At 41.2% G+C, this 12,605-nt stretch overlaps 2 protein-coding genes across 2 annotated transcripts; one reads left to right on the forward strand and one right to left on the reverse strand.

Annotated features, from left to right (window-relative positions):
* On the forward strand, positions 1 to 1,986 carry znf830 (zinc finger protein 830). Its single transcript, XM_079529822.1, has one exon. The coding sequence runs from the start codon at positions 113 to 115 to the stop codon at positions 1,172 to 1,174; it is 1,062 nt and encodes a 353-aa protein (XP_079385948.1). The 5' UTR covers positions 1 to 112; the 3' UTR covers positions 1,175 to 1,986.
* Positions 1,506 to 9,178, reverse strand: efcab14 (EF-hand calcium binding domain 14). Its single transcript, XM_079529821.1, has 9 exons — positions 8,402 to 9,178; positions 7,812 to 7,960; positions 7,534 to 7,679; positions 7,041 to 7,139; positions 6,676 to 6,786; positions 3,773 to 3,937; positions 3,569 to 3,671; positions 3,350 to 3,484; positions 1,506 to 3,222 (listed from the first exon to the last, which is right to left on the reverse strand). The coding sequence occupies exons 1-9, from the start codon at positions 8,575 to 8,577 to the stop codon at positions 3,203 to 3,205; spliced, it is 1,104 nt and encodes a 367-aa protein (XP_079385947.1). The 5' UTR covers positions 8,578 to 9,178; the 3' UTR covers positions 1,506 to 3,202.
* Positions 9,179 to 12,605: the final 3,427 nt, after the last annotated feature.

Here is a 12,605-nt window from a genome sequence, read left to right on the forward strand (position 1 = left end):
TTTTCCTCTCTTCCTTGCGAAGCTGAGTCAAAGAGATTCTATATTGGCTGAGTCGCAGCAGGCCGAGTCGCTAACAAAAAAAGTAAAAACAAGCGACGTTGTTTTTGTGAGAATGGCTGCCCTGAAAAAGGGGAAGAAGGTCATAAACCAGGATGAGCTGAGGCGTTTAATGCGAGAGAAACAGAGGCAGACGACAGAGAAGAAGCGCGTGGAGTCTCCCTTCGCCAAGTACAACAGCCTGGGCCACTTGAGCTGCGTCCTGTGCAACGTGCAGGTGAAGACAGATATACTGTGGCAAGCTCACGTTCTGGGCAAACAGCACAAGGAGAAGCTTTCTGAGCTCAAAGGTTCGAAACCGAGCGGTTCCGGTGCCAGTCAGACACCCCAGCAGCAACAACCAGCGAAGAGGAAAGCACCGGATTCCGAAGGCACCGATGGGAAGAGGGAGAAAAGCGCAGGCCAGTCAACATCAGGGCTACCCGGGGATTTCTTTGAGTTCAAGAAGCCATGCGAAAGGGCACCAAAGTCTACTACGAGTACGACATCTGCTGGGCTCAGCCTTTTGGCTGGAACATATGACAAGGACGAAGAAAGTGACGAGGAGGAAGATGACACAGACACTAACCACAAAGGGAAAGGAACCATAAGTGTGTCGGGTGAAAGTGCCCCAGAGGGACTCCCTGCTGATTTCTTTGACAGTTCAATACCAACCGTCCCCTCCGTCTCTCATTCTGGATCAATTCATAAAGCGGATGAGCAGCAAGAGAAAAGCACGTCGAAGAAAGAAAACACCGCCGAAGCGCTTCCAGAGGGATTCTTTGATGATCCAGTTAGAGACGCCAAAGTGCGAAATGTGGAGGCACCCAAAGACCTGATGGACAAGGAATGGGACGAGTTTCAGAAGGAAATGCGCCAGGTGAACACAAAGTCAGAGGCTATTGTGGCCGAGGACGACGAGGAGGGTCGTCTTGAACGTCAGATTGATGAAATCGATGAGCAGATTGAATGCTACAGGAGGGTTGAAGTACTGAGGGACAAGAGGGATGTGGTAAAGAGCAAGTCTGTGCAAGTGACTACTCAGGAACTGTCCGACCAAGGCATTGATGAGGAGGATGAAGAGGAACTACTTCACCTGTTGTCCCGCGACTGGAGAGCTAAAGGGGCGCTTGCCTAAAATAGATCCCTACAATTGTGATTTACAAACATTGGTCAATGAAATGTTTGCTTAATTGTTAAGAAACAAGAGAGAAAATAAGCCTTTTGTATGCTATATATAAACCTGTAGCCTGGTTGACCATTCCCCAAGAGGCAGTGCTTAGCCAGGCTAATAAACCTTGTCTTTGTAAAATTGATATCCAGGTTTGTACCATTGTTGTCCAGGTGATGGATTTGTGTTAAGAGCTTGTATTACCCCAGTAAAACATTGGATTTGTTGTAAATGAGTTACCACAGGTAATTGTGAATTCAAAGAAGTCTGACAATCTTAACAAATGCCACAACACAGGTTGATTTGAATACTATATTTATTCATAAGTTCTGTTCCCACACACACAAAAAAAACAACTTAGCATGGAAATATCACGTAATATCAGAAGCTGTCAATTGTATATAGCTTAATTAGGCCTATTCATTGTCCTGTGCAAACAGTTAAAAAGATAAATTAAATATTTGCCCATGTTACATTATGAGCAACATGCAAAGCACAAATTAATAGAATTTAAGAACACAAATTAAGACCTCAAAGCAAACCTGACAAACCACTCCCTACCTATACAAGATATATTTTCGTGGATGCCACATTACAATTTATTTTTATTACCAAATGCAACAATATTGAGTAAACTGACAAAATGTATTTAGTAAATGGCTCCAAGGCCTACACAAATGAAATAAAAATGGAGTGAGGTCAGTGCTCTCATACTACCTGTTGCACAATGTGAGCGGGGTGCACGTGCAGCCTCCTACCTACTGTAAAATGACTGGTTTTACCGTTTAAAACAAATTCAACGCAAGCACTATATAATATCTGCAACTGCAAGTCATTTCTTCCATGAGTTATTGCTACATTTCACCTTGAGATTACCCACTTCAAAAGTATTGTTGAAATATTCAATAAGAGGTTATAGCCCTTCAAATAATGTACACTTTAAAACTGTAAAAATAAAGAGAACCAAATAACCTCACTACAGACAATTAACAAACTCATAACCCAAATTAAAATGCAGGAATTAAATACATTTGTTGGGACAAGGAAGCCACAATCAAATTGTGAAAAACAAGTCTAGTCATGTAAAATGAGCTTTGAACTGCATAAAATATGTTTAGGTCCAATAATATTTGATTAAAGTTTGGCTAAAAACAACATTCTGCTTCTAGTAGGCATTTGTAAACATTCTTGAGATTTTAACTTGGGTTGTAAAGTATGTGAAACCAGGTGAGTTATTAGGAGTGACATGTCATTGTTCCGACCGCTCATTAGTCCGACCATTACTCACCCTATCCATAACCGTACACGGAAGCCATGGGGGGGTGAGTCTTAACCGGCCACGTAGTCGGACTAACGGGATGTCAGACTAATGCGCAGTGAGTCCCCGTTATTAGGTAGTGAGTGACGTGAGGGACATCTGCCTTCAAACAGTTTTCCAGTTTTTGCACAGCTAATTGCACATTAGAAAGATTCCATGAAGATGTGAGGTAAACAAACGACACCTGCAAGAGCAAGTCTACAATATTTCACCTGTAAAATAAACCAAATGGTTCATGACACTTTATTACAAGGTTTGTATAGAACACTAAGAAAGTGTGTGCACAATCATGTCTAAAATCAAAAAAGTTCGGTCCGGCGTGGACACCGTTGCAGTGGCGAACCAGGTGCGGAAGTAGGGGGGGCGTGCCGCGTGCCAGTGCCATTGTTCAACAATCGGCACGATAAATATTCAGTTCAGAAAAGTGCAGCAGTCACAGGAAGGGTGTGCACGGCACGCACCCCATAGGGACCCTTCTGTGTTCTCAATACTGTTCATTGCCATCAATGCTGTGCTCACAAACCTGCTGCAGCTTTCAGTTCAGTCTGTAAGTACCAATTTGGTCCCCATCTTTTTTCATAGTCCTCCATGATAAGTATGTCAGGATATCGAAGCTCCCAATAGGTTCCTCAGGGCTTGGCAGGACATTCTGACAGAATAAGCCCAAAATGCGTCTGCTAGAAGAGGTCCTCCGGATCTGTATAAACACATTTTCAAAATGTTTAATAAATGGGGGGGAAAATATGCTAATTACATCAAAGCTCTGCTTCGGAAGCTGTAGATCTGAATTGCTTTGTACTATTAAACAGTAGCAGTGTGTTGACCTTTCTGAGGACTGACGCTACTGGGCGAGGACACCGGCTTTAGGCTTCGTGGCACAACATTCCTCTTGGAGTGTTTTGGAGTCAAGAATCTCCGTCGTCTCTTTTGCTTAGAATCCGATACTGGTGTGAATTGCTCTGCAAAGAATACAATAAAACATTCAGACTAGGTTTGAGGTAAACAAAGAGTACACCAATGTAATAATAAATTCTATACAGTACCATTTGCAGTACTAGGTGATGCTTCTGCTGTAGTAGCATCATTAACAACTTCAGCTGCTTGGCTGCCAATGCTGGGCTCATGTGCAGTCTCACCCATCGAGTCCTTTAGTTATGATGCAATAGAAAAGAAGGTGCTCACTGATCATGTGGCCTAAAAAGTAAACTGCTTGTATTTTTTGTGTGGAACTGAATATCTTAACTCACATTTGTATTTGTTTCTTGTTCAGGCCCATGCTCTAAAGAGTATAGCCTCTGAGAAAGGTTGGAGACTGTAGAGATGAGAGAGTGGATCTGGTGACCAACTTCGGACTCATACAGTTCCTGGGTCTTGTTAGCCTCGCTTACAGCTTCTTTCAGGTCAGTTATGGCCTAGAAGAGCAAGGGAAAACCAAAGTGTGCTGTCAGATTGGTAGAAAGTCATGGAGTCACATACTGTAGGTTGCACTTAGTTTGCTCAACAAGCAAAACAAGATTGACTACATTGATGCTAGGACGGATTTATTGAAACTAAGCTCACTCTCTTAATAGTGTCTCAGAAACACCACACACTATTTCACTTCTCATTGTGTTCAAGCAGAATGCAAAACACTAAGATGCAGTTGTCATAGTATACGTAGATGCAATTTCCATTCCACTTTCCCCCCCTCATTTGGTAATATGTACATTTCCTATTTGCATTGACAGTTATTCATTGGATAAATCACTGCATGCAAAATACGGTGTACAATGACCATTGTGTTTGTACTAAAGATAAAGCCAGCATGACGGGTTACTGGAGTAATTTTCCCATCACACTATGGAATAGTAACATAGAAAACGGTTCCAATCAGTTCTTCTATCATGGTATAGTGTTATATATTTTACAATTTTTGAGGATTGCACAAGAGTTGAGGATGAACTTAGTTTCAGGAAAATCATCAAAGCGATTGAAAATAACAGTAACTTCCATGTAAAGATAAAAAAGACGTAGAAAAGGATGATATAGAACAGGTGCTCGTTTAATAATGGATGAGACTTTATCTCAGAAATAGCTACTGAATCTTTATTCCCATCTGACATCCCATGTTACATACAAAGAATAAAGTAGAGAGAAATGTCTCAAGTTGTCATGGATATCCGATCTGACCCAGTTTTGCTGAGCAGAGTAAAATGTCTGAGCTCCCAAAATAGAGATTGGTACTTGTTTCATGTATTATGAATGAAAATCCAAAACCACAAGGCGACAGTGGCTCAGGAGCAGCGACCTGGGAACAGGAAGGTTTGATTCCCAGCTCCTCCTGGCTTTGTGTCGAAGTGTCCTTGAGCAAGACATTGAACTAACTGCTTCCGATAAGCAGGCATGGTTGCCTCGACATCGGTGTGTAATGTGTAATAGTGTGTAATGTACACTATACTAAATAAAAGGCTTTGGATCAAGGCTTGAGCCTAACACCAACCTTTTTTTCTTCTTTCAACCCCTCCTTCACACCTGTAAACTTGTGATAATAAAGTTTAACTGGAGTTGAAGTCCTGTCGTCCTGGGGACTATAAAATCGTATTATGTATTTGGGACAAAGCAGATTTTGTTTTTCCACAAATCACTGGAAATACCAACTCATGAAAGTTGCATGTTAAAATATATTAAATATTTTTCTGTGAATCAGAACAGCAACTATTGCATTGAGGTGACCTTGTGTCAAGGAAGCAAGAGTGAAAGTCATAAAGAGACATTATTTTAAATGTTAAGATTTCAGCTAATCTCTTCTCACCTCTACTTTGGCAGACTCAATGCGGATGGGTGGAGACGTTGCATCATTCTTGCATTTTTAATTTTCTGCGTTTGCGCTCACACTGCGCTTGTTTTCTATTGTTGTATTGTTTATTGGATCTTGTTTAGTCGATACACTTAATTGTTTTAGCTCATGCTCATTTGATTTAGCTATTCTGTCTCATCTGTTTAAGGAAATAGGTAGCTGATATATTGCACTTTTACCTTAGCGCTAGGTATACTCTTGGTTGCTTGTTTTTGCAGAAAATGCACTAAAGACTTCTGGTGATTAGTAGTTTTTGTTCCCTACCTATGTTGAATACACTTATTGTAAGTCGCTTTGGATAAAAGCGTCTGCTAAATGACTGTAATGTAATGTAATGTATAACCGCAGCAAGGAACCGCAGCAGGGAACTTTAGCAATGTGTTCAATTCATAAGACTACAGTGAAATCTATCGTGTTCAAATTATACTTCGAGTAACAGTTAGGACGTAAAGTGAGGGTAACGTACGTGGATGCCTCAACCTATGTAACTTAGATAGTACTTTATGTAGACTTAGATATAATTTTATGTAGACATAGCCCTTTATAATATACATGTATAGTTTCATTATATAGATATTCCACTGTTACGTTCTTAGCTTACACATGTTTCATGATAACTACTTTTTATGAATGGGATGTATTGCCATGCTTTTTTGTTCTTGCTTAATATAAATCTGGATTAAGAGCGTCTGCTAAATGCCTAAATTGTAAATTGATGCAGTGTATCGTCGGGGAGACGGGGACAGGACGTGTGTGTGCGCGCACACACGCACGCACTGTTCTTTTGGGCACATTGCGGAGGCACAGCGGAGACGGGAGAGCAAAATGAATTATCTGACGTTTATCCTCATTTAACCACGTATATCCACGGTAACGCAACATCTTTGCTCTGCGTGAAATATGCCCTCTCCCCAATAGTGTTTACTCCTCACGTTTGATTCCCTTTATTTGATGCGGATTGCATTCACACCTGCAGTGAATCGAAGTCACGTGTGCTTTGAAGCTAGAATGCAATTGTTTGATCCGCATCAGACTTTGAATGAGCCTTCAGTTCACGCCTGCCAAACGAAGCACACTTTCCGACGATACGCAGCAGGATTCGTTTTAATCCCAGTAAAGCATCCTGGTGTGACTGCGACGTTAGTTATGCAAGCGTTGATCTTATGAAGCACTTTTGTTCAAAATAACTAATTTTAGCTGCAGCATCCCAATGATTTAGGAAGAGCATGTCACATATTATAAAACTGTGTGTCCATCCATGTACAAACAGTTTCAAAATAAACATTGAGCAAAGTAGGAGGCCGATTTATTTACCATAGTCTTTTTCAAACCATCAGTATCTGTCTTCTGATTTTCAAGAGCAGACTGCATAGTCTTTACGTCATGCTGCACGCTTGTTAGTGTGCTGCCAATTGTAGCCACACTCTGGAAGAGAGAATTATAAATAGTCATACTGTACTGTAGGTCATGTCAGATTAAGAAACAGAATATGAACCAGTATAAGCCACATTTGTATGTATTATTAGTATTATCCATTCTCAAATGTGGTTCTTAGCAAAAACTATATTAAAATGATGCAGTTTTTTAAAGTCTCTTCTATGTCATTGGTAGGAAATATGTAATCAATCAAAAAGTGTTTCAAAATTAGATTTTTCCGTTACTTTTTACTTTGGCTTTACCTTTTGAAGTTCTTCAACTGTATTTGGAAGGTTGATCAAGTCTGAGGCAGATTTGATGTTGGCCTTTAGATGGTTGACTGCTGAGTCCAGTAAACTGATCTATAGGAGTAAAACAAACTAATTATATTTCACTGCAGCACAATGACCTTGAAACCACTGGTCTACAATTATAGAAATGCTCTTGTATGTGTAAATGTATGTTATTTGATGCTATGCAGAAATAGTTAAACCGGCCATATTCTCCATTTATGAACCCCTTTTGGTGTTAGCATTATGTTATGCTTTAGCTATTGCAAAATAGCAGATCTACAAGCTCATAGCTCGCCACAGAGTGGCGCGCTACGAGCTTGTAGGTCTGCTATTTTTGAAAAATCGAAGAACGACTGACATAGAAACATAGCTTTTTCAGAAAACTGTCAGGATGTAGAAGACATTTTTAGAATCTGATCTCAGGTCAAAATGGGTTAACAATAAGGCTGCAATGACAACTTACCTTCCTGTTCATCTCCGTCAGGTTAGACCATAGTTTGCTCAAACCCTTGTCCCCACTTTCAATTTCCTCAAGCTTTCTTTGCTTTGTTTTCAGCTCCTCGCTTAGTTTTGGTATTTCGTGTGCCGATGCTTTTTGGCTCGATTCCACTGTCAGGACACAACATAGAGACGTTGTTAACAACAGGAAAGCGGATAACTGAGCCATACATTATACATTCCAAAGCTCAGTCTGTTGTTTATGTCATTTCAGATAGGCAATCTGTGTGAGCTTTGCCTTACTCGTGCGCATCTTTTCCTTCATGGAGTCCAGGTCTTCTTTCAATGCAATCTGCATCCATATGAGACCAGCACATGCCATGACACAGGCAGCTAGTATGATGAACAGCAACAAGGGGTAGCACACAGTGCAACACTTTGTGTAACTTCTCCTGAAAAGAATGCCAAGCACAGAGATGACATTAATATTTCACATACTCATGCAACATTGATGGTGCCATAGGTCTCGAACTGAGTCCCTCCCCCAGTTACAGCGTGTATCAAAAGTACATCATCAAAATCAGTACAGTATATCCACTTTAACCCTATAGAATAGCAGATCATGACAGACGCTATATAAATTAAGTAAGTACTTACTACTTACTTATATTAAATTCAAGCTGAGGCTATTATTACAATAGCTACAATGTTTGAAGCTTGTAGATCTGCGATTTTCAAAAAAATAACAATCACAAAAGTTGTATGGGGGTAGGCGTGGGGGTCCCTGGCACAAAACGTTTTAATTAGGGGTCAGCAAAAGATTGAGAACCACTGCCATAGGAAACACTTGACTCATTGATTAATCTCTGTGGTTTACCGTATAAATGACTTACTTTCCAAAGGCTGCAACGGTGCCCATGTTGCTGAACTCATCGTCGTCGGAGCTGGAGTCGGATTCGGAGTCCGGAGGCTCGGTTCTGAGGAGCCGGTGACCGGACCCTTTCTTGGTCTTCTTCCTTTTACTGTCCCCAAGTCCGATCAGGGCATTCAGCTCCTTCCTCTTCTTCATCTTCTTCTGAGGGGTCAGCGATCCCGCTGAACCCGTCTTAAACCCGACCAGATCCAACGTTTTGTCCAGTTTGGTTGATACTGATAGTGTATGGATAGTGTCTATTAACCTCGTCGTGCTAAACGACTCATCTGCCGCGTGTCTATCGCTTCTTCTATCAATGCTCTTCGATCAGACCTATATAACCTAAACCTGCCCGAACCGTAGGATTGTGTAACATTCGAGCCGAGGTGATATAATAAACGCCAACTGGTTACGTTAGCATTAGCTACCTCATCTGACTGACACCAGGGCCCAGCGCCGCCGTGCTAAAGCAGCTAACTAAGCGCTACACAATGCAGTTATATAACTGCCAGTCTGCCACTCCGTCCATGTACTCAATGGAAAGTCAGCATGCCGAAGATCGGTGACGACGATTGGCAAATAACTTAAAAATAAATATCTAAACGGCCGCATCTATGATCTAACATAAATGTATATCGTCTCTTGCGGTAAAGATTTAAGCTATGGTGTTGCCTTCCTCGTTGTTTTGACAGCAAGTCCAAGTAACCTTACATGTGAATGGTGGATTTACGAGCCTACGTTTCCCTGGTGGGACCTGAGACGCCATCGCCGATTGGACGCGGCGACAGACAACATTTTGACTGACTGCGCTTTAAGCCAATAAATCTTTTCTTGGCCAAAAGGAACACGATGGCGAGAAGAAGCCAACCCTTCTGGCAGTGCTTGTGGGGTCGGGCCGGGATGGGGTACCCCTACCCTACCCTACCTACCCCCGGGGTCATCGAGAGGCGTTGCTTTGGAAGATGGTCGGAAATAATGTAAATATATATATATACATGATTTTAACATTTTAAAAGATGGTGCCCACACTGCTCAGTATTGATTGATTGATTGATTGATTGATTGATTGATTGATTGATTGATTGAAGTATTTATTAACAGTTTGCAGAATGACTGTGAGTGGACGACACCATAAAGCATTACACTTGTTTACAAGGGTCCACCGTTTTCAATTCATCATAACATTTAGAGACGTACAAATAGACACTTGACTTCTATATAGCCAAAAACAGGAAATCATAAAGGAGGTAAAAAGGGGGGAAAAGCATATACAGTGGTGGGGGATTCAGATTTTACGGGGCCAGTTTCGAATTGCAGCCGTCCGTAGGTGCCCTTTGAGAGCGGTTTTGAAGGAGTCAAGGGATTCACATGTCTTATAATGACTGTTGGTAGGGCGTTCCACATTTTTGTGGCATAGGAGCGAAATTAATTTAGTCCCTTGTTTGTGCCGAATCTGGGTTGCACATGTTTTGTTGAGCTCCCTCTGGTGTTGTGGGTGTGGACTTCATTGACATTAGTGAAGTATTTAGACAGATACATACATCATGGGTATCTTGGTGGTGTTGTGAATCTTGTGGACCAAACCCATTGCAAGATGCTGTACTCTGTCGTCAACTCTAAGCCATGTTCTAACTTCTATGGTTATCCATTGTTGAATGTGTGTTTTTGAGTGGTGTAAACCACTCCTACAACTGGCTTTGTTAGTCTGTCTGTCTGTCTGTCTGTGCTCAAAAAATGAGCACGGTTGCTATGGTCACCCAATTCACACGGGTGTGATTTCATTACGTCAGACCACAGCTGATCAGGCTATATAATACCTTACACCACTCAGTTCACAGTGCACACGGGTGTGATTTTTTAATATATATTCATGAATTGATTATACCTATTTATGTATTTACTTCTTATACAGATTTGTTATTGGCATAGAGAGATGTAGATGGTGTTACTACTAATAAACAGAAAAAAAGACTGCCAGGTTAGGTATAGACTACTTCATTAAGTAGGTGTTAATAATAAGTCATACACTGAGCTCTCTCGCTTTGATCTCCTGACAGCTCTGCACAACTCTGCCAACAGAGTTCAGATGCAGGTCTCGCAGTTAATGAGCACATTTCTTTCCTCGGTGTAACTAAAACAGATCAAAGTACAATAATATAAGGACTTGGGGACGCTGTGGGCGCTGTGGGCGTGTTCTCTCCTCTGCGTCATCAGGCAGTGCCTATATAAAAGGGCCTTTCTGTGTGGAGTTTGCATGTTCTCCCCGTGTCCCCTAGGGTGCGTAGGGCATACCTCACAAAAAACATGCAGTAAGTCTGGTCTCTAAACTACCTCCGCCTGGCCAGCCGGGGCGCCTGATGGAGGGGAAAGGAACTGGTTGGAATAACGTGTTCCTTCCACACGCTACGTTCTGCCGGGGAAACTCTCCCCTGTCAGGCAGCTTGGACTCCTCATGCATAGTAGGAAGCATGAGGTCAGTCCGCTGCCTCCCCAGGTTGGCAGAGGAAATGTAGCGCCCAGGATTACATTAGATAATTGACACTGGGTGAAAAAATGGGTTGCAAAATCGTGGGATAAAAAATGTATAAAAATAATAATAATAATAAAATAAAAGGAGGAGGTGACAAACTGACGATTGAGCCTACGACACACAGTATGGCAGCCCCATAGGTTCCAGGTGTTCGTTCAGGCACAGAAAAAAACTGCTATAGCCAGGTGTCATTTCCTGGGGTCTAGTAGGACTACAGTAAAATAATAATAAAGAAATCGCCTAAATGTTTCTAAAGAAAATTACATATTTAGCTACTTGTTCGAATGCCCCCGCCCCCATTGTCTAAAATAGCTAAAAACGCTAAAAAGAAAGAAAGCAGCAAATGACAAAATAAAATAAAATAATTAACAATCACCTTTTACATAACACATGAACCTTGGTTGGAAAAAAAACCTAAAGTTGTTCTTTAAGTAGGCTACCATGCAGACAGAGTTATCTTTATTCATTATTCATGCTGTACGTGTAGCCTAATTAGGGTTATGTATTTGCTGATCTACAAATTTGCTGATCTACAAATCAGTGTAAACTATTATTGATAGATTTGTAGTGACTATTCTCTGTTGACACTTGACTGTGAGCACACCTGCTGCTGTACTTTTTGTGTGCTTTTTTCACTACCACGCACACACACACACACACACACACACACACACACACACACACACACACACACACACACACACACACACACACACACACACAAGCAATGAAGCAATGCATTCATTAGGCAACCACCACCACACACTTGACCTTTGCCAAGTACTGTATGTGCAAAAGGGGAGGGGCATTGCTCAGTGCTCACATAGCGACAGCGTCATCATGGAATCTCCAGAATCTCTCAGACTGGGTGTAAGCACACTTGGGATTCCATGCGCGGCCAAAAGCTGCTCGTTGCGGGCGTCTTTCCCGTTTTTTTAGACGGCTTTTGGCATCTTCGTGACGGGTGCTCAGGTGTGTCTACTTTGAGTTGTGAGCTGGGCTAGCTGAGAATTTATACACTCTCTTCTTCAAATAATAATAACAACAATGATAATAGTAGTAGTATTAACACAGACTTTCACCACGTTCAAAAGCACACTCAAAACCCACCTTTTCAGACTTGCTTTCCCTACATACTTTTTAACTTTTAACTAGTTTATTTTCCTAATAAAGTTGTTTTTATTCGATTTGTCCTGTAAAGCGACTTTGAGTACCTTGAAAAGCGCTATATAAATCATATACTGTGTATTATTATTGTTATTATATTACTTTGCTTGCGTGAAGTTTAATATGACATTACACGTGTAACGTTGTCAATTTTAAATAGTAGTTATTCAAACTGCTTTTTTTTAGGTGGCTTTATTTAAACAAATTAAACCACAATTAATTTATGAAGTAATTGGTGGCTTGCAAAGCTATGTTTTCAATGTAGCTTCGGTATAGCACAATCACAATCAAGGTATTTCTGATTAACAAAAAAAAGAAGAAAATAAAAGACACCCGTGTGAAGTACTGAGGGGCGCTCTTATCATCATACATCATCTCATTCTGGCCAATCACAAATAATATGCGTCCTCACTTTTCCGTCTTCACTTTTCTGCCCTCACTTTTAGCTTCAATATGCTCAGCCAATCAAATCATCGCTATGGGGTGA

This window comes from Electrona antarctica (genome assembly GCF_951216825.1).
Source record: "Electrona antarctica genome assembly, chromosome: 19".
In the NCBI taxonomy this organism is placed as follows: Eukaryota; Metazoa; Chordata; class Actinopteri; order Myctophiformes; family Myctophidae; genus Electrona; species Electrona antarctica.

What these genes read in the sequence shown, in the direction of transcription:
- znf830 (XM_079529822.1), top strand. Translation starts at nt 113, where the DNA reads ATGGCTGCCCTGAAAAAGGGGAAGAAGGTCATAAACCAGGATGAGCTG.
- efcab14 (XM_079529821.1), bottom strand. Translation starts at nt 8,577, where the DNA reads ATGAAGAAGAGGAAGGAGCTGAATGCCCTGATCGGACTTGGGGACAGT. An exon ending in TGACGGAGATGAACAGGAAG is followed by an intron (nt 7,140 to 7,533) that starts GTAAGTTGTCAT and finishes TTACTCCTATAG; the next exon opens with ATCAGTTTACTGGACTCAGC. An exon ending in ATCACCTAGTACTGCAAATG is followed by an intron (nt 3,485 to 3,568) that starts GTACTGTATAGA and finishes TATTCTTTGCAG; the next exon opens with AGCAATTCACACCAGTATCG.